We start from the raw sequence: 25,000 nt of genomic DNA, 5'->3' as shown, positions 1-25,000 counted from the left end.
ACTGACTGACTGATTGACTGATTGACTGACTGACTGACTGATTAACTGACTGACTGACTGACTGGCTGGCTGGCTGACTGACTGATTAACTGACTGAGTGACTGACCGGCTGCTTTGTGGTCTTCTGGGACTGCTGGCTGGTCTGGAGCCGTCTAATGAGCGGTATTCCGTTCCTGGCCCGTCTCTTCAGGGTCCAGTAGTTCAACACCAGCTCCACGAACGCCTTCTTCTTCTGCACAGACACCTGGTTCAGGATGCTGTTCAGCCTGGAAACAAGGGGCAGGATGTTAGAAAGGTAAGGTTATGAATATGCCAAGTGTTCGTCCAACCATCTGTATCATTGTGCTACCCGCTGGCGTTTCACATGGGCCTGGTTCAGTACTGTAATGTTTTGCAAGGAAAAAAAAAAACACTTTTCTCGATAGGCGCCTCCCACAGTTCACCCCCCCTCCCTCCCTCCCTCCCCCCTCCCTCCTCCCTATCCTTCTGCTCATCAGAAAACATCCTTCATGGTTGCATTCCAAAGCAGACCTGCTTCACACTGGTTCCTACTGTGTACTCCTGTGGAACACAACCCAGATGCCACCTGGACTTCTGGAACCAACTTCTGGTACGTGATCACGAGGGGAGCCACTCAAACCGCCCATTTTGGGTTTCTGAGCTACTTCTTTATATATGCCTCCCCTCTTGTGTAGTTTCATAATTTGCACATTGCACTGTATTTTGTTTGCACCGTTTTTTGTACTGTCATTTCTCTGCACTGTCCTGTCCTGCACCCTGTCCTATGGCGTCTGCAACAGCGTAGGTCTTAACTAGTCAAATTCCTAGTTTGTGTGAACCATATACATGGCAATAAACAGATATTGAATCTTGAATCTTGAAAATCAACTAAGCCAACGTGCAAATAGACTACATTTGTATTTCAGTTTGTACTTAGGCTTGATTGTGCTTCTTGTATACTGCTGCTGTAACACTGTAATTCCCCCCTGGGAATCAATAAAGTACCACCTACCTACTGTGTCTACCTACTGTACCTACTGTACCTACTGTACCTACCTACCTACCTACCTGCCTACTTAAACTGTTTTGCGAGGGCTATGGCTGCGTTCAAAGCAACAGCTGTTCCAGAGTGTTTAGTACCGTTTTCCCCTGGTGAACCCAACCCAGAGGCCGAGACTACGGCTGCCCTGGTCAGGTGACCAACCCACCTGGGCGGAGGGAAACTAGGCACCGCCACGGGCGCCGCGATGGCCGCCTCCTCCTCCTCCGGCTCGGGCTCCGCCTTCTGACTCCTCTTCCTCTTCTTCTTCTTCTTCTTGCCTTTCAACCTCCCCCTGCCCCTCCTCTTCTCCCCTCCCTTCTGGCTGCGCCCGCTCTCGGCGTCCACGTAGGCGGCGAGCGGCCTCCCGGCGCCGGCGCCGGCGGGCGAGTGCGGCCCGCAGTACGCCGTCTTCTTCACGGAGAAGGCGGGCTCGCCCGTCTCCGCCGCGGACGCCGTCCTGACGGGCTCCATCTTCATGAAGAGGCCGGCCTTCTGGGCGCAGCTGACGTGGAAGGCCGTGTAGCAGTTGGCCCGGTGGCACTGGATGCAGGCGCCCACGCCCTTCTCCTTGCAGAGGTAGCACGTCAGCTTCCAGCGCGCCGGCGGGATGTCGGCCACGCCGTCGATCGGCTCCACGAAGGTGGCGTTGGAGAAGCCCGTCTCGGGCACCCACAGGGCGCACGCCACGTGGCCCCAGCGCCCGTCCTCGGTCTTCTTCACCGCCCCGCCCCGGTTGGGGCAGAGGACGCACTCCGCCGGCCGCCCGGCGGGCGCCTGGAGGCAGTGGCGGCACAGCCACTGGCCCTCGGGGATGTAGGGCACGCCGTAGCAGTCCTGGTGCACCGCCAGGTTGCAGGCGTCGCAGAACAGGATGGCGTTGCTGTCGTGGCACTCGCCGTCCGCGCACACGCAGCAGACGGCGTCCTCGTCGATGGCCGCCGCCCCTTCGCCGCCGCCGCCGGCCCGCGCCCGGCTCTCCGCGTACGACTCTTTCTCGAAGCGGTCCACCAGGAACTCGAACACGTTGTGGGACACCTGGCTCACGCCCTCGCCGCGCCGCTGCTTATTCACCAGGTCCAGCCAGGCGTAGTCCTCCTCGTCCAGGTCGTACTCCACCTCCTCCTCCAGCTCCTCCTCCGTCTTCTCCTCGTAGCGGTAGTAGGAGGCCGGCCTCCGGGGGACCGCCGGGAGGTTGTACTCCACCGTGCGGAGCTTGGGCTCCGGGAGGACCGCCCCCGCGGCACCCGCTGCCGCCGTCTGGACGACGACGGCAGTGGCTGCTCCTCCTCCGCCGGTTCGCGCGTTGCCCCCCAGGGCGGCGTTCCGCTTCTCCTGGTTCTTCCTCAGGCGGACGGAGCGCAGCAGCGCCTGCCGCGGCGGCTCCTCCGCGTTCTCCTTGTTGCTGGCGCACTCCGCCATCTCCTGGGCCGCGGGGTCGTCGTCCGAGATGACCTCCAGCTTGTCGTAGATGCTGAGGCGCTGGGTGCGGCCGTCCACCTCCACCTCCACCATGCGCTGGGCCTGGGCGTAGGTCAGGGTCTGCTTGTTGGGGGACGGCTGGATGGGGGAGGGCGGCCGCTGGGGCGCCGGGGCCCGGGGGAGCCGCCCCTTCTTCCTCATCGCACTGACCCGGGCAGCTGCAGAGAGAGAGGAGGAGAGAGGGGGGTAGAGAGGAGAGAGACAGGAGGAGAGAGGAGACAGGAGGAGAGGAGGAGAGAGGAGACAAGAGGAGAGGAGGAGAGACACGAGGAGAGAGGAGACAGGAGGAGAGGAGGAGAGAGCCACGAGGAGAGAGGAGGAGAGAGGAGACAGGAGGAGAGGAGGAGAGAGAGAAGTTGAGAGAGAGAGGAAAGAGGAGGAGAGATGAGAGGAGAGAGAGGAGAAGAGATGAGAGAAGGAAAACAGACAGGGGATTAGAGTTAGAGTGAGACAGAGGTTGAAAGTAAACAAAGAGACGGTCTAATTGTCTGTGATTGGTTTAGTTAGTGGGATTAAATGGCTGGTAGGACAACGAGGGAGTATAAAAACAACCGTTGAGGCATGTGGACAGATATGTACCGACGACTTATGCTCTAGTCTAATCTATTGCAGACGTTCATTCACAGTTTACAGTCACTCCATGCATCATTGATTGGCTAATGTAAAGGCTGCCCTTCAACCATCAGCTTCAATGGTGAGGGGCTGAGGGCTCAGAGGACAATATTGTAAACAGTGCAGGCTACTGCCTAGGGCCGACACTAGAGTGCACAGCTATGTACAAGGCCAATCGACATTGATCTGCTGTAGAGCATTCATCATTTGTGGACTGGGACCACGGGGGAGAGAGGACAGATAGATATTCTACAAGTAAGATGAGTGTGCCATTGAAAAAGCAAGTCGGGGGATGACGATAAGAGGATGCCAACCAGGCTTGTGTTGAATAGATAAGCCTGGCACATCCTCTGCCTCGCATAACTGTCAAGATAAAACACTGAGAGAGAAGTTTTCCAGTCAATCTCTGCGAGCAAGCGAGCTGCACAGGTCACGGTCAGCCTTTCGGGTAATATTGGAATAACGTTTCTCACTTAAAAACAACATGAATAAAGAGATTCGAGTCAGATGTTCCAGCTGAGACCCTAGCTAGCCACGGGACAACAGGGGGGGGGGGGGGGTCTAAAGGTTTTGAATGTAATCAGTGAAGTCATTCAGCTAGATTGTGCTGAGCAGCAGGGCTATTTAAATGACCAAGAAGGGCAGGCTGGTTGTAGCTGGTCGCCCTCTCTACTCGCACCGTTTGCCCCTCACAGAGGCGGGGGTGTTTTGGCTCGGCTGTTTTTGCTGCCCAACGCAAACATGGGAAGCCAGCGGGCGAGTTTCTAACAATAACATTTGCGAGCCAGCAAGTAGCCAGCAAGCGACCAAATGGCGTCAGACAACACAGCGAATGGGGCTTTAAAATGTAGCTAGCTATAGGCTATCTCTGGTAGCAAGGAAGCTAGCTAGCTACTGATCCTAACTAGTTGGCTGCAGTAACAGGGAAACTAGCTCCACTGCTCTTCACCCGTGCATGCATGATAATAAAAGCAGGTTACCTTAGAGAAACAGACACCTTTGCTAGCTGTTGTAGATAGTGTTTAGCCACCAGTAGCAGCCTTCCAAAGCAATGGCGATATGGCCTGCTGCTAAGAGGCTGTAATTCCGTACACAATGTTCTCATCCAGCGGCTGATGCTGGGTCTTTCCAGTGATAAATAACAAAGTATAAAGTTGAGTGTGTCCGGCGTCTCGGGAGCTGTCGAATCGTGTTCTTTTATGAGCATAAAACGCTATGATCTACGGCCGATTCATGGGTGTGAAATATATCCGCTTCCTAGAGTCGGTCGGAGGCTGCAGTGCCAGGGATCCTGCTCTCTCTCTCCCTCCCTCCGTCTCTCTCTCTCTCTTCCGTCTCTCTCTCTCATCCCCCAACACAACAATGCGCTTCAGCAGAGTATCCCACCCGCCACGCACAGCGCAGTGTACGTACGACGCTGGAGGTCATGTTTGCGGCGTGGTTACTGGGGGGACCTCTCACACACAAAGCCCATCTGCCCCTCCACCCCATGATCTGCCCCTCCACCCCATGATCTGCCCCTCCACCCCATGATCTGCCCCCGGCGCCGAGGGAGCCTCCACACAATGCACGCACCGGGACAATAGAAGGCACCCTAAATACTCAGTATTATACTACTGAGTATAAACTATACTAACAAATGCATGTTGTACTATGGGGAGTTTCAGCTTTCAACCCATGAATGAATGAATGAATGAATGAATGAGTATTAATTAGTAGCCCCAAGTGTCTGGACAATTTAATTATATTGCAATCAACACGATTATACAATATGTTAAAGCGACGCTACCAAATAGACTTGAATGTGTATGTCTCTGCCTTGCCCCACCCTGACACTTGACTGTCCGTTTGCCCCTGAGTAAAGACCCTTGAGGTCAAGAAACCCCGTTGGTGGTAGGTTACATTTTAAGAGCAGTGATTATGGAAACAAATAAACAATAGGGTGTTGTGGAAAATGGGACTAGCCTACATGCATGCATTTAACTTGGTGTTGTCTGTCAATTGGACTCAACGCGCCCGTTCAAAGCTACGGACTCTGTGCTCGTACAGGCGCGTTTAATCGAAGACAATCGCTGTCCTTTACCACGAGTGTTTTGTATTCATTTTTATTACCCCTGTCGCCATGTTGCCCCTGTCGGTGACATCACGAGAGCATGTTCTTCCGTCCGTCGCTGTGTGGAGCTGCCTCAGCCGAGCTGACTGAACTGCTCAGGAGACAAAGCAACCGAGTGATCCCCCCTCCGGATCAATCAAATGGGTCATATTTAACCGTTTAGTCGCCGAAACCGTGAGGAAATACTCACTCACCCGCTGGTACGTACGTTCCCTCCGTCCGAGAGGGTTTCTAATGGCTCCGTTTTGAGAGAACGTCGTGGTTGAGTGTCCGGGGACTGACTCGGTACTCCCGTGTGGTTCTTCTGTTCTCTGGCCAGGGCAGGACTGGTTCTGCCAGGTTAGCTAGGCTAAGCTAACTGCTAGCTGGGTGCTGTTCGTGGGGCCTAGCTAGCTGTCCGTGGCCAGCTACTGTCTTTCTCTACGACCAGGAACACTTCTGCTCTGACCCCCGACGATGATAGGAGCGCCAGTTTGTGAAGTGTTTGTGGCCCAGTTATCTGTTTCATGCACTCATGGTGTGTGTGACACTTGACAGGGCTTAGCCGGGCTAGCTAGCAGGCTAGCTGCAGCAGGACAGAAGGCTTACCCGGGCTAGCTAGCAGGCTAGCTGCAGCCGGACCAGAGGGACGGTACAGGGACGTGTTTGGACTAGAGGGACGTTACAGGGACATGTTTGGACTAGAGGGACGTTACAGGGACATGTTTGGACCAGAGGGACGTTACAGGGACATGTTTGGACTAGAGGGACGTTACAGGGACATGTTTGTTGTTGTGTGTGCGAGCGATGCTAGCTAACGTTAGCTAGGTCAGGGGTTAGCAAGCCTAGCATTCCTCCTGCCACTGCCGCTCTTAGCTAGCTCAACTAAGACTAGCTAATAGTATTATAGGCTATGCATAGTTGAAACATGTGGATTTTAATGAACTGTATATTTTTGAATACGTTGTCCTTACTTAACCTGTTCAGCTGGCTATAATTCATTTTGGTATCTAGCCATTGCTCTAGCCATTAGCTGCTCTGTCCTTTCTAAAGCCAGACAAACCCGGAACAGTTTACTGTCGATTGTAAGTCGTTAGGGATGTTATTCTCATGTCACGATGTCAGCCTTTAGAAATGTGTTTTCTGGACTTTATGAAGGGATCGTGTGTTATCTGCTATGGTCTATCCATGACCAGCATCAACCATGTGTATTAGCTAATGTGCTGATTCAACCTGGTAGGCTAGCTTGTGGTAACCTTAGCTGACCAGCCGTGTATGTGTTCATTGACATATTTAATTATTATCCAGGTCCCATTCCTTTCTAGTTCCAGGCTATTTAAATAGCAGTGTTATCAGATGTGATCACTATGAGCTATTCACAATTCACCAGACATACTATCTGAAATATTATTATTTTTCTCATTGAGTGATGTAGGCTAGTGGTGTAACCACAGAGCCTGACAATATTGATAGCTATGATAAAGTATGTTGCGTTTATGAGCCTTTCAGTGACATTTGGTTTGTTTGCTTACATTGGTATAATTTATCCTGGTCTAATTTTAATGGATGTCTAATAAATTGTAATGTTATTGTCATTCTGATACACCTACTTAACACCTTTACTATCTAAAACAACAAATTAATGATAAAATACTAAATGGTGTTTATTTTCTTTCTCGTGCTCTCTGCCTCACCCCCCACCCTCTCTCTCTCTCTCTCTCTCTCCAGGTCCAAGAGGTGGACACTTCTCCATCAACACACACATAAATGGAGAATCAGGCTGTGCTGGTGCCCTCAGATCTGGACAACAAAACAGTGATGACAACACTCGCCTGAGCAGTGCAACATCCATGACTCCTGAACAATTGACAGACTGCCTTTGATAGCCATATTAGACCCCCCCCCGCAGAACAGACCCCCCCCCCCTGGCCTGCTGAAATGGATGAAGAGGAGGGCGTCTCCCACCAGAGCGAGGATATGGTCGTAAGATCAGACCCCGAGGGTAGCATAGAGAGCAAGAAGAGGGAGGCCAAAGGAACATGTCTGAAAATCGAGGGCCAGGACGGCTATGTGTTTAAATCGTACACCCTCACCCCCCGCGAGACTGCAGATGTCAAGCCTCCCTCCCCGGGTCCCTCCGCTACGCTGGCCAACCCCCCCCCGACTCCTCCCCACGAGCCCTCTGCTCAGCAGGGGGCGTCGGACCAGATCACTTCTCAGGACGATGCACAGTTATCATCACAGCCAGTCGACGCAGAGGAAAGCAGTCCCCCGTCCCCAGCCTTCCCAAGCATCCTAAAAACCCAGATTGAGATAAAGAAAGAGAGAGAGACAGACGAACATATCCAGGAGGACGAGGAGGAGGAGGCGGAGGATCGGAACGGCGTGGAGGAGGGCGTCCAGGATGACGAGGTGCTGTCGTTTGACAGCTCCATGGGCCCTTTCGTCACCAGAGATAACGACGATTACGGTAGTCTGCTGAGCGGGTACACGAGCACCCTCTACGATGTGGCCATGGACGCCGTTACTCAGAGCCTCCTCTCGTCCATGAGGAGCCCGGCCAACCCCAGGAAGAAGTCCCCCGCCTGGAACCATTTCTGCATATCCCCCCGCGACAGCACCAAAGCAATCTGCATGTACTGTATGAAAGAGTTCAGCAGAGGCAAGAACGAGAAGGACCTCAGCACCAGCTGCCTGATGAGGCACGTGCGAAGGGCTCACCCCACTGTGCTTTTACAAGACGGCGATGTCCCCACCGGTCACCTGACCGGATCCGTCGCCTCCTCTCCGTTGTTACCTCCCTCGAGCTCACCAAAAAACGGGGACTTCCCGGCAGCTAGCTTGACCGCCGCCTCTCAGCAGAACGCGTCGACGTCCACCTCCTGCTCCGCCGAAGGCACGGACGCGTCGTTGAAAGAGGTGCTACCAAAACTAGAACCAAAACTAGAACCGTGTGCCACAGCCGTCTCGCCTCTACATTCCAACAGCAACAACAGCCATAGTGACGACACAATGGATGGAGGAGGAGGAGGGGGGTTGGAACGCCTCCAGCCCGCTACTCCCAAGGGCTCCAGTTCTCGCAGGAGATCGGCCGTATGGAAACACTTCTATCTCTCCCCCGCGGACAGCTCCAAAGCCGTGTGCATACACTGTATGAACGAGTTCAGCAGGGGCAAGAACGGGAAGGATCTGGGGACGAGCTGTCTGATCCGCCATATGTGGAGGGCCCACAAAGAGATAGTGATAGAGGAGAACGGACAAGGCTCCAACATCCCCCCTCCCTACACGAACCCACCCTCGCTCCTGTCCCGCACACAGATACAGGAGCCAGAGATTAAGAAAGACTCCCCCCTCCCCCCGTCGTCCCCGGAGACCATATCGGAGGAGGTGCCCCGTAGCAACAACGAAAATATGGAAGTGAAAGAGGAGTCAGGTGACATTCTCGACCTGTCGGGGGAGCAGGAATCCTCCCTCAATCTCTCCTTTGGACTCCACGGGGACGACTCCCTCCTGCCCCCCTCTCCGTGCAACCTCTCTGAGGGCTCGGGCCTGAATCCCGACCAGAGCTCGGTGTTCCAGCAAAACAAAAGAATCATGAAACGGGTCAAGTCGGAGGTCTGGCACCACTTCATCGTGTCCCCGGTGGACCAGCTCAAGGCGCTGTGCCGGTACTGCCCCTGCGTGATCAGCCGGGGGAAGCGGGGAGACTTCGGAACCAGCTGCCTGATGAGGCACCTGATGAGGCGACACCCCGTCGTCCTCCGAAACCAAAAAGCCACGGACGAAGCCTCCCCCTCCCACCTGTACGCCGCCCTCACTGCTGCCGCCAACGCCGTTTCCGTTTCGGCCACAGAGGCCGAAAGCCCCCCGATTGGCGAGAAGAAGCCACAGACGGTGCCCGTGTTCAGTAAAAAGACATCCAAGCTGTGGAACCACTTCTCCATATCGCCCGTCGATCCCACCAAGGTGGTTTGTTTGCACTGTAGCCGCACGATAAGCCGAGGTAAGAAGACCACCAACCTTGGCACCAGCTGCCTCTTCAGGCACATGCAGAGGTTTCACGGGCATGTTCTTGAAAGCAACAACAGTAGTAATAACTCAGGTAATGTGGCATCTGCTGAATTCCGCGTGAAGCAAGAACTCATGGACACGTCCACGTACGAGGAAACCGGTGAGCGGTTCGACGAGTGCCACCCGGTCGCCAAAAAAATCACCACGCTCGTCGCCGAAATGCTTGCACTGGATCTCCAACCAGCAGCCCTGGTGGAGAACACCGGTTTGAACCGGTTGCTCGAGTACCTCCAGCCCCAGTACTCCCTCCCGTCCTCCTCCTTCTTCACCAGCACCGCCATCCCGGACATGTACGAGCGGGTGAAGGAGGTGGTGCTCGCGCACCTGAGGGAGGCGGAGGGCGGCGTCGTCCATTTCACCACCAGCGTCTGGGTCGGCAGCCAGACCAGGGAGTACCTGACGCTCACCGCCCACTGGGCCTCGTACGAGTCCAGCGTCAGGCCCCAAGGCCAGGACTTCCACTGCTCCGCCCTGCTCAGCGTCTCCCCCATCGACTGCGACCAGGACGTGCTCAGCATCCAGAAGCAGCTGGAGTACCTGTGGGACTCCTGGGTCACCCCGTCGGGCCTCAAGCGGGGCTTCACCGTCACCGACAACGACGGCATCCGGCACGTGCTGGAGGACGCCGACCACGAGACGGTGCGCTGTTTCGGCCACACCGTCGACCTCATCGTGAACGAAGCCATAAAGAGCCAGCGGATGGTTCAGAACCTGCTCAGCATCGCGCGCAAGATCTGCGAGCGCGTGCAGCGCTCTGCGAAGGCCAAGGAGAAGCTGGCCGAGCTGCAGCAGGCGTACCAGCTCCCCGAGAACCAGCTGGTCCAGGACGTGCCCTCCAAGTGGAGGACGTCCTTCCTAATGCTTGAACGTCTGATGGAGCAAAAGAAAGCCATCGACGAAATGTCGATCGAGTGCAATTTCAGGGAAATGATTAGCTGCGACCAGTGGGAGGTGATCCAGTCCGTCTGCAACGCGTTGAAGCCCTTCGACGTGGCGTGCAGGGAGATGAGCAACCGCACCGCCACCCTGGGTCAAGTCATACCACTGATCCACATCCTCAACAGGAAGATAGATATGCTCTTCGACGAGACCCTGGGCATCGACAACATGCTCAAGTCCCTGAAGGAGGCCATGGTCATCAGGATGTCGTCCACACTACAAGACCCGCGCTTCACCTGGGCCACCATGCTGGACCCCCGGTACAAGACGTCCCTGTTCACGGAGGAAGAGGCGGAGCAATGCAAACAAGACCTCATCAGAGAACTTGAGGTGTCCCTCTCTACCTCAGACGAAACCAAGCCGCCGCTGTCCAACGGCTGCAAGGAAGCGCCGCCTTCTTCCAGCAGCTCCCCCGCGAGCAAGGACAACCTGTGGTCCCTCATGGACGACATCAGGCACAGGATAAAACAGGAGGAGAAGCCGAAATCCTCCGAGCTGGCCGTGCTCGAGTACCTGGAAGAAGACATACTGGATCAAAGCTGTGACCCGCTGGACTATTGGAACCTCAAGAAGTTCCTGTGGCCGGACCTCGCCAAAGTAGCAGTCCGTTATGTGGGCTGCCCCCCTAGCATAGCGCCCGCTGAGACTCTGTTCCACACGGCCAGCGCGAACTACGCCCTGAACCAACCACGGCCGCTACTAGAAAACATGGAGGGCCTTCTCTTTCTCAAGGTCAACCTCCCCTTGATTTATTTTCAGTACTGATAAAAGAAACGTTGCTTAAAAAGATCTCAAGGACCAAATCGCATTAAACTATGAAATGGCCCTTTATACTGATGGGTAGCTTGTTAAAGGAGAACAAATTGATACACTGTTGGGTTCTTTCTACAAAAATATGAGTATTGAACCTTTTTGATTTTCTGAACTGCATTTATTATGTGTACTACTGTTAAAACACTTGAGAGCTGATTATCAGGCCAAGACTCAGTGAAACGTGTTTCAGGGAGGGAGGGTGTAATTTAGCTGTAGGGTTTGTTGGTGTTGCTGTTTTTTTTAAATGTCAACGTCGTGTGTCTTCTCTCTCCTTGTGCCTTATCCAAACTACTTCAGGTCAAAATGCTGTACATAAGTTTTATGATGCGCAAATCAAGTCATAGGTCTTTCTGATTTACACGATGGCTTAAAATAGAAATGAAATGCTGTGTTGTTTTCTACACGAAAACAAGGCCCAAAAAACAAATGCTGTGACTGAAAGAGTTTTAAGTGTATGTTATTTAATTCTTTCATTGTGAATTTGTGGCTCATGGTACTGTCGATTAGAAATAGTTTTTTTCTTTTCTTATTTTTACTTGCTGAATTTCTTCTTAAAGATTATGTAAGATATTGCTGTATTTTCTCAACAAGCAATTTGTTTGAATTATACGGTTTGTCTCTGAAGCACAATTTTAAGTTTATTACCAAGGGATTAAATTATGGGTTATTGTTGAAATATTGTACTGTACATTTTTATAAATAATGATTTCTGAGCTTAATTTGATAAATGTGTAAGCATTAAGACTGGAGCCATGCAAATTTTGTGGTCATTTGTAAATAAAGGTTTTCCTAATGTATCTTTCTTCCTTGTGAAATGTACTGTGACAGTCTTATCTTACTGCATCTGGAAACAGAAGCTTCCTCTACAAGGGAATTTCATGTGGTCAACCACATTGTCAGATCACAAGTACCGTATATTCTCCAGCATTAGAGCACACCAGGATGTCAAGATGCATCAGGAAATACACTGTCAAGTTTACCAGCCTTTATTTGCTTCATTAGCATCTATAAAAACATACAGCAAAAGACACACTGAATGGGGGTTGATGCAGATACTGCAGGCAGGGGGATGTGAAAGACTTCTCTAGTCTAGCATATTCACTTATTTGCCTATGTGGACTTTGGGACATTTCTTTGTAACCAGTTTTAAACCAGTAAGACATGTTTTACATGGTAGAAAACAGGTAAGACCACCTGCAGAAACGCCACACTCACCCCCCCACCCAACCAACCACCCACCACACACCCCCACCCAACCAACCAACCACCACACCCCATACTGCTACTCACACAGTCCCTCTTCTGGTCAGTTAAGCTTTGGTCATCATAAGAAACTACAACCATCTTACATGCAACAGTTGTGCTACCCGGATCATGTGGTCTGCTCTTGTGTCCGTTTCTGCTCTAGTAAAACGACCTTATTCACCAGCTCTATACTGAAGGGGGGGAAGTGGAAGGTGAGCAGTATTCTGCTGTATCCCTGGGTGTACGCCCGGGGCTGGTGTGTGCTGCTGAGGAGAGAGATCTTGGTGGCGTTGGCCTCCATCAGTAGGTGACTGTACATTTTCATATCTGAGTGCCCGGGAGTCAGGTCCTCTCTCTTGTCATACCTGAGGAAAGAACAATCATTATTGGAGTGCTTAGAACATGGCAAATAACATGACATGTTTATATATGGCTCGTTTATATATGGCTTATGCTGGGCTCACACTACGGGATTTCTGGGTCGATTTATCACCAATTCACCTCTCCCGACAATCGGAGGACAAATCTGGTCTGGAACGTTGGTCGGTACTGATGTTCCAGATGGCCCAGATTATCTTGTAATGTGAGGCGTTTACAAATGCAATCTTATCCCTGCCGATCGGCTCGCAGACCCATCGGGGCGGCCCAGATAATATCAAACATGTTTGATATTTAGATTATTACGTCACTAATTTACAAGCGAGGTAGTGGTTCGTTGCTCCCTCGGGCACGATAATATCCTGTAGTGAGTGATTAGCCGTTATTTTCAAATCTTGTCGTGTGTGCCTGTTTGACATTCCAGAGAAGAACATCTCTTAAGATTCTCCATATGTGCGTGATGCAACCCAATTTCGGAATCGGGTGGGATTTTAAATCTACTGTAGTGTGAGCCTGACAGAGGTTGACATGCTCCCAATCATTTCCATTCTATACTAGAATGTCGTCCAACTCACCTGTATTCTAGAATGTAGTCCAACTCGCTTCTATTCTAGAATGTCGTCCAACTCACTTCTATTCTAGAATGTAGTCCAACTCACTTCTATTCTAGACTGTAGTCCAACTCACCTCTCTATTCCAGAATGTAGTCCAACTCACCTCTCTATTCCAGAATGTAGTCCAACTCACCTCTCTATTCCAGAATGTAGTCCAACTCACCTCTCTATTCCAGAATGTAGTCCAACTCACCTCTCTATCCCAGAATGTAGTCCAACTCACCTCTATTCCAGAATCAAGTACAACTCACCTCCAGTTCTCATTCTGCTCCAGGAAGCGAGACACCCCGGTCTCAGCTGCATAGGCGTCGATATGGACAAAGACATCTGAAGGGGGGGGGCGACAAATAACGATAAACTATCACCCAACTACACAACACACCCCTCTCACACTGCGGATCCTGACTTCACTGACTTCACTTCATACTGTACTTTCTTAGGACATTCCCCTGACTGTCAGACTGTTCACTTGTAATTCACAATCAGTTAAACGCAGGCTGCAGTTTGTTGTTGGTAGGGTCGCGATCTGTACGGGTGGAAATTAGCTGTTTAGCTATAACCTTGTACAGTGCATCTCTCCCTATTCTATAGGGTAAATGTCTACTGTAACTTGTTCCCGTCTTAAAAATAAATAAAATCAATCAATCAAAAATCAATGTAGGTGCAGTAGGGGTGTATCCCATCCAAGCAGGGTCCTGAGTCCGGTACCCACCTGTCGTCGCTGGTACCAGTGTGTGTAGCTCCCGCATGCCGGCGCCTCCAGGGTAGTTGTGATGGGAGACGTAGAGGGAAAGGCCTGAATACACGGCATTCATCACCAGCTGACCCACCACCACCAGCGAGCCCAGCTTATACATCCAGGACTTGTGGTAGTTGTTAAGACTGCAAAGTAGAATGAGGAAAAAGGTTTCGCCGATCAAGATTAGCCTGGCCGTACTCGACAAGTCCCAGAAAAGTCTTACACTGTGTTCCAATCATCATCTAACTATTAACAATCATTCTAATACTAAATACATTCATCCATGTATTTAGTATTCATTCCCCGCCCCCCTCCCCAACACCCACCCCTCCAACACACACACACCTTGACCCCCCCCCACCCACACACACACCCCACCCTGACCCCTCTTTCCACCCCTCCCTCCCTCCTCCGGCCCCTACATGAAGGAGCATCCCCTGGCCGCCACCAGGTTGAGCGGGGGGAAGGTGTAGATGACGAAGCGCAGCTCCTTGTGGGGCAGCAGGGAGTAGAGCAGGATGAAGCCCAGCGCGGGCAGCAGCAGCGGCCGGGTCCGGCGGTCCAGCAGCCCCAGGGGCACAAAGAGCAGCGTGCAGCCCAGCGCCCGCGGCACGGCCGAGTACAGGTACCACAGGAAGGGAGAGGTTTACTGGGGGGAGGGCGGTCAAGGCTGCCTACGTACGGGGGTGGGGGGGTATTTGTATTTATTTCTTTGTGAAGGGACAATGCACATCAATCCATAGTACAATACTATATATGAGCCAGATTTAGCCCAAATGGCTAGTTTCCATCTGCTGTCCCTGGCCAGATATTTAAAAGGCAACCTGTAAGAAAAGCATAAAATACAGTAAAATACAATACAGTATTTTACAGTACAGGTAGGGGCAGTTTGGGAAGGATTGGCTTGCTGTGAAGCTATAAGCTTTATTACATCACAGTCATCTAGCAGACGCTTTAATCCGAATTAAAATAATTGCATTTAACGTAGGTAGTCAGTGCTACTCACCAGAACTCACAAGTGCATCTCCTTTCTAAACAAGCGACTTAAGAGCATAATCTAGTGCGGAAGGCAAATGAAGAGTATACAAATATAAATACAATAGGTGCTTCAGCTTCCCTAGTTCACCCACCACCTGTACGTACAAATACTCTTATATGATCCGTTGTGAGTTTACAGGAAAGTGTGAATAACTGCCTCGGTGCCTTATTCACCATCACCATAAGGGACTTGTCTGAGCTATAGAAACTGTACTATCTGTGTGATCCAACATGGACGTGTGAGTGTTCATTAGTAAACGGAAGGATATTCCCCAGTTGGAGCTCTTGTTGAGGACGGTGTTGTACCAGAGCACCTGCCCCTCAGGCCACAACAGCTTCCTCCAGAAGAACGAGTCGACGCCCACAGTCACAGCTGAACCAATCAGAGAGAGGAACATCAGCAGTGTTTGGCAGCGTATATCTTTCTCTCTCTGCCTCTTTTATGAGCCTCTCTTTCTGTCTCTCTCTATTTCTATCAGGGCTCACAGGCAATCAGCTCACCCACTCAGTCCATCATTCATCCATCCATCCATCCATCCATCTAGTGTTTATTTATCTATCCATCCATCCATCCATCCAATCAATCAATCAATCAATCAATCAATCAATCAATCAATCAATCAATCAATCAATCAATCGACCAATCAACCAATCAATCAATCAATTGTGAATGAAATTCAAGTCTCACCAATGTGTTACACCCAATTTGCCTTTTCTGTTTTCCCACTTGATTGATGTTATCTGAGTTTCTCTCAGTTTATTGTCTCTGTGAAACTGCCTTTTCATCCGTTCCCTCTGTTTAGATAGAACATGTGATTTGTGACATCACTCCCCTTTACCCTTTGTCTGAGTGCACGTCACCTCCCTCTATACGAAGTTATAAAAGAGTCTTCACGACTGAGTCCCAGTACTCTTGACCAGGATACACTTCCTGTTTCGAGTCCGAATTTGCAAATCGTAACAGAATAAAACGTATCTTTTGTTTGAAACCAGCTTGAATCGACCACATTGTGTTCTTTTGAAATCTACCTTAAACCAAGTATATAAATACTTTCATAATTTTGGCGACGGGGATGGGATTATGATTGTGTGTTGCTGGAGTGGCGGTCAGAGTTGTCATCATGACAGCAATGAGAAAAAGGTAGTGTGTTATTCTTTGTCTGATTCCTCATCTGAGGAGACCAGAGAGTGAGCTTTCGCCCTGGTGGTGACACCGGGTGTAGCATCTTGGTTGTTGGAAACAGGCTGGTTCCGAATCAGGACGCAACCGACCCAAGGATTCCAACAACCAAGATGTGTAACACATTGGTGAGACTTGAATTTCATTCACACAATCAATCCATCTATCTATCTATATAATCTGTCTGTCTGTCTATCCATCTAGTATTTATGAATCCATCCTTCCATCCATCCATCTATCCAGTGTTTATGAGGCGTTCAGCTCACCCACCCAGTGAGATGAGGCCGGCAGGTATGGCGTAGTAGAGCAGCTGCAGAACCGCCAGCCTCCGGCTCAGCAGTGACATCATCAACATGAGACCCAGGAAGAGGCAGAGCTCAGAGCGGAAGACGATGATGGCCAGGGCGGAGAGGGCGACGAAGGGCCCGTACCTCTGTCCCATCCAGGAGGTGAACGCCAGCAGGACTGCACGAGGTGAGAGAACGCTGGAGTTTAACTGGAGATATATTGATATTGGAGAGGGCTGTTGACTTCTACAGCGCTCTGCCTTGTAAATCAATGCTTCAGGCAGAATTCAGTGGATTGTCCACAATGTTACAGCCTTATGTGTTCATATTGAGGTCTATGTGTAACACATTTCGGCATGCCCAGGGCGGGATTAGAACCCGGGTCTCCCGCTTGGGAGGCGGACGCGCTGACAGTTGCGCCAATAGGGACGTCCCTCTTGGAGGGACTGTCAGCGCTCCACCCATGGGCAATGCAAATTATACCCCAAACGTGTGTGTGTGTAAATATACCCCCCACCTGTGGCAGTCACAGCAGGTCATCTTACCGAGGGGCAGTGCGAACACATTGGGCAGGGTTCTGCTGCTGTAGAACATGAGATGGAACTGCGAGGCGCAGGTCAGACAGAACAGTCCGGCCACCGTGGAGCCAAACTGCCTGCGCGCCTCCCTCTGCATGCACCACAGAGCCCCGGCCACGGACAGCCCCAGACACGCCCGGACTGGAGACACACCGCACGGAGAACACACATTAACACACAGAGTGAAATGGGACGACTGTGATCTCTAGAACTGGCTACACCTGGGACCCCTACTACAAGGCCAAAAAAGCAGTGACTCCTTTTAAAAAGCATAGAAGGAATCCCTGATCGCGCTAGTCTGTAAGATATAGTCGTTGACTTGATGCCTAGCTAGCCCAATCTATGAGCTCTGTCTACTAGAATGAAATTGTCTTTTTTTAATCATAATATGAGAAGGAGCTCACAGATGGGGCCGTGTTGGTACCATAGATAGATATTCGACGTGTTAGGTACCTATCAACTGTGTGTAGAACTTCGGGGCGTCCAGGAGGGAGAGCAGGCAGACGAACGGGGAGCTGACCGTGGATAGGAGCAGCGGCCCCAGGAACGTCCGAGGAACAACCCCCGGGAACGCGTGGTGGTCATACTGACGAGCAGAAACAACACGGCGACTGTCAACATCAGCAGTCAACAAAGTTTAGGAAGGTAGCTAGCTTAGGCGCTGTTGTGGTTCTGGAGTTGTTAGCTAACAAGTTGTGTTGGGAGTGTTGATTGTTGAGCGTTTCCTTACCTTCTCGAAATCAAACCTGTGATAAAGGATGTCGTGCACTGCTTGTAAATTGAAACTCTCTTCGACTTTTGTGAATGGGCAAATGAACAAATGAAAGAGAGTGACAGAGATCAACAATAACAACAGAGGAATCCCAGATTCATGCTTCTTTTCGGCCATGACAGCTGTCAGATTGTAAGTCACTTCCGGTATTTGCGGAACTGAAAATGATCAACTTTGGAGATCAATGTAAAAATGTAAATGAATTGGATTGGATTATACTTTTTTTGTTTTATATAATACATAAACATTTTCAATGAAATTATTTTTTTTAAGAAAAAGAAAAAAAAGAGGTAGTCGTGTTGTGCCCTCTCATTTTCCCACGTGGATAAAGAAGGACCGTTGTCCCGCGCGTGGCAGCATGCCATTGGTCTTTACTTTGATTGATCGGTCTCAGAGCCAATCACGACGGGCCACAATTGTAGCAAGAGGCGGAGGCGGAAATCAAAAGTAGGTAGGTTTTTTTTTTTTTTTTACAACCGGCATGTAAATATGAGTCTCTCGTTCACGTTCAAACTGTATGCAAATGTATCTTAGGTATAAAGCTGATTTTTATCCATAGCGAGCCTGCTGGCAAGTGTATTACGTGTGTCTTGATATGATACTTCGAGCTTAACATCGGCGAGCTATTTGATTGCCCAAAATGCTATTCACCGGATCGGTGCTGCGGTTATCTTATTTAACTTTTATTTTACTCTCACAATGTATTGTCGCGAAAGATTTAAAAAGCGCCTGTTCTACCTGTACCCAGATAACGGATAACTTCAGTAAGGTAAGTGTGCCGGCACGGCCCGGAGCATAGCCTACCTTCTGATTTTTTGAATGGGACAACGCAAGGATCATGTGTTGTTGTATGACATCGCCAATTGACAAACTGATCTACTCTAACGTTAGAGGATATTGTGTTGGCTCAATGGATTGCATTATCTGCCATGCTTCATGTAATAGGGCATGGAATGAACATGTGATTAATTCATTGATTGACTGACTGACGTGTGTGTGTGTGTGTGTGTGTGTGTGTGTGTGTGTGTGTGTGTGTGTGTGTGTGTTTGTGTTTCTGTGTCTGTGTCTGACCAGGGATTTGACAGAACCGCCAAGCAGAACTTTGGTGGAGGGAACACTGCCTGGGAGGAGAGGAAGCTCTCCAAGTATGAGACCAGGTGAGTGAGAATCTGCCAACCAGTCAGGTCATCAGACGCTCAATTCACCCTTCTGCACACATGATGCGCATCCTAACACTAACCACTTCATTTAATAATGTAACGCAAACCTGTCACTCTCCACAGACTCTTGTCCTCTTGACCCAGTAACGTCCCATGGTCACGGGTAGTTTATCTGACATTGGGTCTCTTTGGCGCCACAGTGACCTTGCTGAAATGTCACAGCGAACCCAGATCATGGACTTGGCCGAGTCTCTCAGCTTTGGAGCGGTTTCTCTTAGTAATCACACCCAGTCCAAACCAAATCTATCTCCTTCTCCTCCCTCTCTTCTCCTCCTCATCCTCCTCCACCTCCTCTCTCTCCCTCTCTCTTTTTCTTCCCTGTCCTCCTCTCTTTTCTCCCTCTCCTCATCCTCCTCTCTCTCTCTCCTCCCTCCTCCACCTCCTCCCTCCTCCTCTCTGTTCTCCAGTGAGATCCGCCTGGTGGAGATACTGGAGTCGCTGTGTGACTCCAGCAGCTTTGAGTGTAACCACATGGTGGAGGAACACGAGGAACACTTTGAGACCTGGTGGTTCAAGAGGTGAGAGACCTGCATGCTGATCTCACTCACACTCACTCACTCACTCACTCACTCACTCACTCACTCACTCACTCACTCACTCACTCACTCACTCACCCACCCACTTACTCACTCACTCACTCACTCACTCACCCACCCACTTACTCACCTACTCACTCACTCACTCACTCACTCACTCACCCACTCACTCAGCTGGAAAGTGGGCGTGCGTGTGTCTGCGCGCGCGACACGTGTAAACACACTTCTATTTATCTCGCCGCGTTCTCTGTCCGGTTCCAACGCAGGAAAACGAAGCACCCTGATCTGTACAAGTGGTTCTGCATCGAGACCATCCACGTCTGCTGTCCCAAAGGAACCTTCGGCCCCGACTGCAACGGTGACGATGACGCACAACCTCACCAACGTCCGATATCTGTCTCCGTGTCACCGTCCGTCAAGTGACGCCTGTTTTTTTTAAATTCCGGTCTCCTCTGTCTGGTTCTGACAGCGTGCGTGGGAGGTTCTGAGAGGCCTTGCCATGGCAACGGAGTGTGTAACGGTGACGGAACCCGCAGGGGTAAAGGCACGTGTCGCTGTGACCATGGTTACAAGGGAGAGTTCTGTCTCGACTGCATCGACGGATACTTCAGCGAAGTCAGGAACGACAGCTTCTCTCTCTGCACAGGTACGGAAAACACACCCGCTCACCCACCGACCAGTCATGGGTACAGAGACACACACATACACACACATACACACACACACACATACCAACTCTCCAACCCTTGTCTCTCTCCCCCTGTCTCTCTCTCCCTGTCTCTCTCTCCCTTCTCTGTCTCCCTGTTTCTCTCCCTGTCTCTCTCTCCCTGTCTCTCTCTCCCTTCTCTGTCTCCCTGTTTCTCTCCCTGTCTCTCTCTCCCTGTCTCTCTCTCCCTTCTCTGTCTCCCTGTTTCTCCCCCTGTCTCTCTCTCCCTGTCTCTCTCCCCTTCTCTCTCTCCCTGTCTCTCTCCCCTTCTCTGTCTCCCTGTCTCTCTCCCCGTCTCTCTCTTACTGTCTCTCTCTCTCTCCATTTCTGTCTCCCTGTCTCTCTCTCCCTGTCTCTCTCTCCCTGTCTCTCTCTCCCTTCTCTGTCTCCCTGTTTCTCTCCCTGTCTCTCTCTCCCTGTCTCTCTCTCCCTTCTCTGTCTCCCTGTTTCTCCCCCTGTCTCTCTCTCCCTGTCTCTCTCTCCCTTCTCTCTCTCCCTGTCTCTCTCCCTTCTCTGTCTCCCTGTCTCTCTCTCCCTGTCTCTCTCTCTCCCTGTCTCTCTCCCCTTCTCTCTCTTACTGTCTCTCTCTCTCCATTTCTGTCTCCCTGTCTCTCTCTCTACCCGTCTCTCCATGTCTCTCTCAGAGTGCCATGGCTCCTGCAAGACCTGCACCGGCCCGACCAACGACGACTGCAGCGAGTGCAAGGCAGGCTGGGAGGAGGACGACGAGGGGGCGTGTCTAGGTGAGACCGAGATCCAATAAGGGGAAGCTTTAGATCAGGGGTCTCAAACTCAGATTGGCTTGGGGCCAATGCTGGTATCGTCAACTCATAGGAGGGCCACTTCAATGTCAACTTCAATTACTACTAACTATAAGAAAGTGCAATATTTTGGAAAATGTCATTTTTCATTTCCATAACTAGACTCACAACTCGGTCTTTAAATGTTGCAAGACTATTCCATAACTAACATTTTCATCATACAAATTCAAACCGGTTTCCATTCATTTTCTATATTAACAGTTAGTGCTGCAAATCTTTTTTCCTTACTTTTATTTTATCTTGAATAGCCTACATTTGTACTTGCAAGATGCATCACTACTGTAAGCCTGCCCTGGACCTGTACTTGCATTTATTAAAGTTCAAGTTTGTTTCCATTTCTTACCAGACACTTGAATACATTTGTAGGCTACTGCTCTATTTCTTGCCAGACACTTATCTTGAAAGACTGAGACGTTAGCCCTCTCGGCTGTGTGGCTCGTTTTTTCCTCTCGTCTCCCTATGACACTGTTCTCCATGTTATAGCACTTGACATTATATTCCTTTAGAACGGCGACTTTGTTCTTGCATATCAGGCAGGTAGCATTTCCATTGAACTCCACAAAAAATACTGCAATGTCCATATTTCTTGAAACCGTCTGTGTTCTTAACGTTAGTTAACCATGAGAACAGCCTCTCGGTGGCGAGCTGCATTCCGTTCATAGTTCATAGTCGCATGGGGATTGATTGCACCTGTGACTGTATGCAGCATTCACCTCTCTCACATATAATAACAGAATTTCGCCCCACGTTTGAGTGACTTGAATTTCGCATTATATGCCTGCCTGCCGGCGCCGTTTACAATAAATTATTTTGCGGGCCGAATTACATTATATTTCTGACATCATGATGGATGGAGGGGTGTGGCGGGCCGCGAGTTTGAGACCCCTGCTTTAGATGATTAGTGATTGGTTGCTAGCGGACATTGAACCGTTTGACTGACTTACTGACGTCATGTGACCTGCAGATGTTAACGAGTGCTCCAAAGAGCCGGCACCCTGTAAAGATGACCAGTTCTGTCTCAACTCTGACGGGTCATACTCCTGTAAAGGTGAGACGGACCAAGCTACTAGATGGATAGATAGATAGATGGATAGATAGATAGATAGATAGATAGATAGGATAAGATTCAGCAGTACAATAAAAATCAACCTTTTTTTCAATAAAATAAAATATATACCATGCATTAACATAAAATAGTTAAACAATACTGACAGTCATCCATCTTTGCTTTAGACTGTAGGATTCTGACTGTACTGTCTCAGAATAAACTCATTTGATACAGCTGTTGAGCACTGGAAAGAGTTCCTGTACACTGACGTGGCAGTTTCAATACTTCTGCTCTGTTGACCTTCACTGCTTTTCTACCCCCCTGGCTGTGTGTGTGTGCACCTTGTATCCGTGTCCTCTGTCTGTGCCCTTTGTGTGTGTGTGTGTGTGCGTGCGCGCGTGTGTGTGTGCCAGCCTGTGACAGGGTGTGCTCTGGCTGTTCGGGGGCGGGGCCTGCCAGGTGCCATGCCTGTGCCAGTGGGTACCAGGATGTGGAGGGCACCTGTACAGGTGAGAAGGCTCACTGTTAAGACAGGATGTACTGCGCACCGCTGCGCACGCTAACGCAGGGACCTGTTTAGAACTACCCCGCTAACGCAGGGACCTGTTTAGAACTACCCCGCTAACGCAGGGACCTGTTTAGAACTACCCCGCTAACACAGGGACCTGTTTAGAACTACCCCGCTAACGCAGGGACCTGTTTAGAACTACCCCGCTAACGCAGGGACCTGTTTAGAACTACCCCGCTAACGCAGAGACCTGTTTAGAACTACCCCGCTAACACAGGGACCTGTTTAGAAGTACCCCGCTAACGCAGGGACCTGTTTAGAACTACCCCGCTAACGCAGGGACCTGTTTAGAACTACCCCGCTAACACAGGGACCTGTTTAGAACTACCCCGCTAACACAGGGACCTGTTTAGAACTACCCCGCTAACACAGGGACCTGTTTATAACTACCCCGCTAACGCAGGGACCTGTTTAGAACTACCCCGCTAACGCAGGGACCTGTTTAGAAGTGCCACACTAACACAGGGACCTGTTTAGAACTACCCCGCTAACACAGGGACCTGTTTAGAACTACCCCGCTAACGCAGGGACCTGTTTAGAACTACCCCGCTAACATAGGGACCTGTTTAGAACTACCCCGCTAACGCAGGGACCTGTTTAGAACTACCCCGCTAACGCAGGGACCTGTTTAGAAGTACCCCGCTAACGCAGGGACCTGTTTAGAAGTACCCCGCTAACGCAGGGACCTGTTTAGAAGTACCCCGCTAACGCAGGGACCTGTTTAGAAGTACCCCGCTAACGCAGGGACCTGTTTAGAAGTACCCCGCTAACGCAGGGACCTGTTTAGAACTACCCCGCTAACACAGGGACCTGTTTAGAACTACCCCGCTAACACAGGGACCTGTTTAGAACTACCCCGCTAACACAGGGACCTGTTTAGAACTACCCCGCTAACGCAGGGACCTGTTTAGAAGTGCCACACTAACACAGGGACCTGTTTAGAACTACCCCGCTAACACAGGGACCTGTTTAGAACTACCCCGCTAACACAGGGACCTGTTTAGAACCACCCCGCTAACGCAGGGACCTGTTTAGAACTACCCATGACTGCACCAACCCCACTCAACACTGACCGCTATTATTTTTAAGTCGCTTTGAATAAAAGTGTTTGCTAAACAACTGTAATGTAGCGTAAATGTAATGCGCTAACATCTGTCTCAGACCTGCTCCTCGCTGACGGGTTGTTGTTGTTGTTGATGTGTGTGTTCAGACATAGACGAGTGTTCCGCGGGGGAGCAGGTGTGTACGGAGGAGCAGCAGGAGTGTGTGAACCGCCCGGGCAGCTACGCCTGTGTCTGCGTCAGCGGCTACGAGAGACAGGAAGGACTGTGCGTCAGAACACCTGAGCCAGGTAATTAGGCAACACCTGTACCTTTGTGTTCACGCAGGGTGTCCCGTTGATATCAAAATCCCCAAATATCTCTTTTGCAAGGGAGCACTGTGTAGAACCCCCCCCCCCACAATACCACACAATATAAAACGTGTATGTATAAAATATATAGTAAAAAATATTTGCTACACATGCTAACCACATAGGTTAGCATATCAGGCTAGCTGCACATATCAGGCTAGCTGCACATATCAGGCTAGCTGCACTTATCAGGCTAGCTGCACATATCAGGCTAGCTGCACTTATCAGGCTAGCTGCACATATCAGGCTAGCTGCACTTATCAGGCTAGCTGCACATATCAGGCTAGCTGCACTTATCAGGCTAGCTGCACATATCAGGCTAGCTGCACTTATCAGGCTAGCTGCACTGGCTGTATCTGTTGGACTAAATGTTTAATTTTGTCACCATCAGATGTAGAGGAGGGGGGGGGGGAGCCGGCATCTGACAAGGCGGAATCTGAAACGGCCAATCCAGAGCTACATGAGGACCTTTGACCTCTGGCGAGGACCTAAAAGATCGAACCCGGAAGAACTATTGGTATGGTATTGGTTGAGAGATCATCATCATCATCATCATCGAAGCCGGAATCCACTCCTCTTGAAGCGTTTGGGACTACATGGCACTTACTGCACTGCATACCAGACCTGCTGCACGCTGGAAACAGACTCTTATACCTGTGGAACACTATGAGAGAAGAGACCATTTCAACTTAAAGTACTTTATTTGTTATCATTGTTGTCTATTGGAAGTTACTTGTTTAACCCACCAACTATCAGTAGTTACTGTGTCTGGTTTTTAAAATTCATGCTGGATTTTGAAGGTGATTCAATA

At 50.5% G+C, this 25,000-nt stretch overlaps 4 protein-coding genes across 4 annotated transcripts in view; 2 read left to right on the top strand and 2 right to left on the bottom strand.

The window, feature by feature from the left end:
- The window catches only part of brd1a (bromodomain containing 1a), a 20,874-nt gene extending 16,496 nt beyond the window's left edge, over positions 1–4,378 (bottom strand). Inside the window, 3 exon segments of the mRNA XM_084448023.1 lie at positions 95–266; positions 1,209–2,679; positions 4,114–4,378. Of these exon segments, the coding sequence (XP_084304149.1) occupies positions 95–266; positions 1,209–2,662 (1,626 nt within the window). The 5' untranslated portion in view covers positions 2,663–2,679; positions 4,114–4,378.
- A 1,042-nt stretch (positions 4,379–5,420) lies between these two features.
- On the top strand, positions 5,421–11,845 carry zbed4 (zinc finger, BED-type containing 4). Its single transcript, XM_084447997.1, has 2 exons — positions 5,421–5,446; positions 6,954–11,845. The coding sequence occupies exon 2, from the start codon at positions 7,164–7,166 to the stop codon at positions 10,998–11,000; it is 3,837 nt and encodes a 1,278-aa protein (XP_084304123.1). The 5' UTR covers positions 5,421–5,446; positions 6,954–7,163; the 3' UTR covers positions 11,001–11,845.
- Positions 11,846–12,326: 481 nt separating this feature from the next.
- Positions 12,327–17,996, bottom strand: alg12 (ALG12 alpha-1,6-mannosyltransferase; the record flags this gene model as incomplete). The annotated part of the gene is made up of 9 exons (XM_084447958.1): positions 12,327–12,658; positions 13,537–13,612; positions 13,998–14,167; positions 14,447–14,668; positions 15,330–15,435; positions 16,513–16,707; positions 17,075–17,248; positions 17,561–17,693; positions 17,838–17,996. 9 exons carry the CDS (start codon positions 17,994–17,996, stop codon positions 12,421–12,423), a joined length of 1,473 nt encoding a protein of 490 aa, XP_084304084.1. The 3' UTR covers positions 12,327–12,420.
- A 523-nt stretch (positions 17,997–18,519) lies between these two features.
- Positions 18,520–25,000, top strand: part of creld2 (cysteine-rich with EGF-like domains 2) — a gene marked incomplete at both ends in the record, with an annotated part of 44,085 nt that continues 37,604 nt past the window's right edge. The window contains 9 exons of the mRNA XM_084448022.1: positions 18,520–18,648; positions 18,954–19,036; positions 19,507–19,617; positions 19,902–19,993; positions 20,105–20,281; positions 20,986–21,084; positions 22,127–22,210; positions 22,624–22,719; positions 23,989–24,129. Of these exons, the coding sequence (XP_084304148.1) occupies positions 18,520–18,648; positions 18,954–19,036; positions 19,507–19,617; positions 19,902–19,993; positions 20,105–20,281; positions 20,986–21,084; positions 22,127–22,210; positions 22,624–22,719; positions 23,989–24,129 (1,012 nt within the window). The remainder of the gene's footprint in view (positions 18,649–18,953; positions 19,037–19,506; positions 19,618–19,901; positions 19,994–20,104; positions 20,282–20,985; positions 21,085–22,126; positions 22,211–22,623; positions 22,720–23,988; positions 24,130–25,000) is intronic.

Source organism: Borostomias antarcticus (genome assembly GCF_949987555.1).
Source record: "Borostomias antarcticus genome assembly, chromosome: 13".
NCBI classification, from domain to species: Eukaryota; Metazoa; Chordata; class Actinopteri; order Stomiiformes; family Stomiidae; genus Borostomias; species Borostomias antarcticus.
Note: the sequence above shows the minus strand (reverse complement) of the source record. Positions and strands in the feature narration are given on the sequence as shown.

Bases quoted from the DNA above. Each gene is read 5' to 3' on its own strand.
- zbed4 (XM_084447997.1), top strand. From the start codon at position 7,164: ATGGATGAAGAGGAGGGCGTCTCCCACCAGAGCGAGGATATGGTCGTA.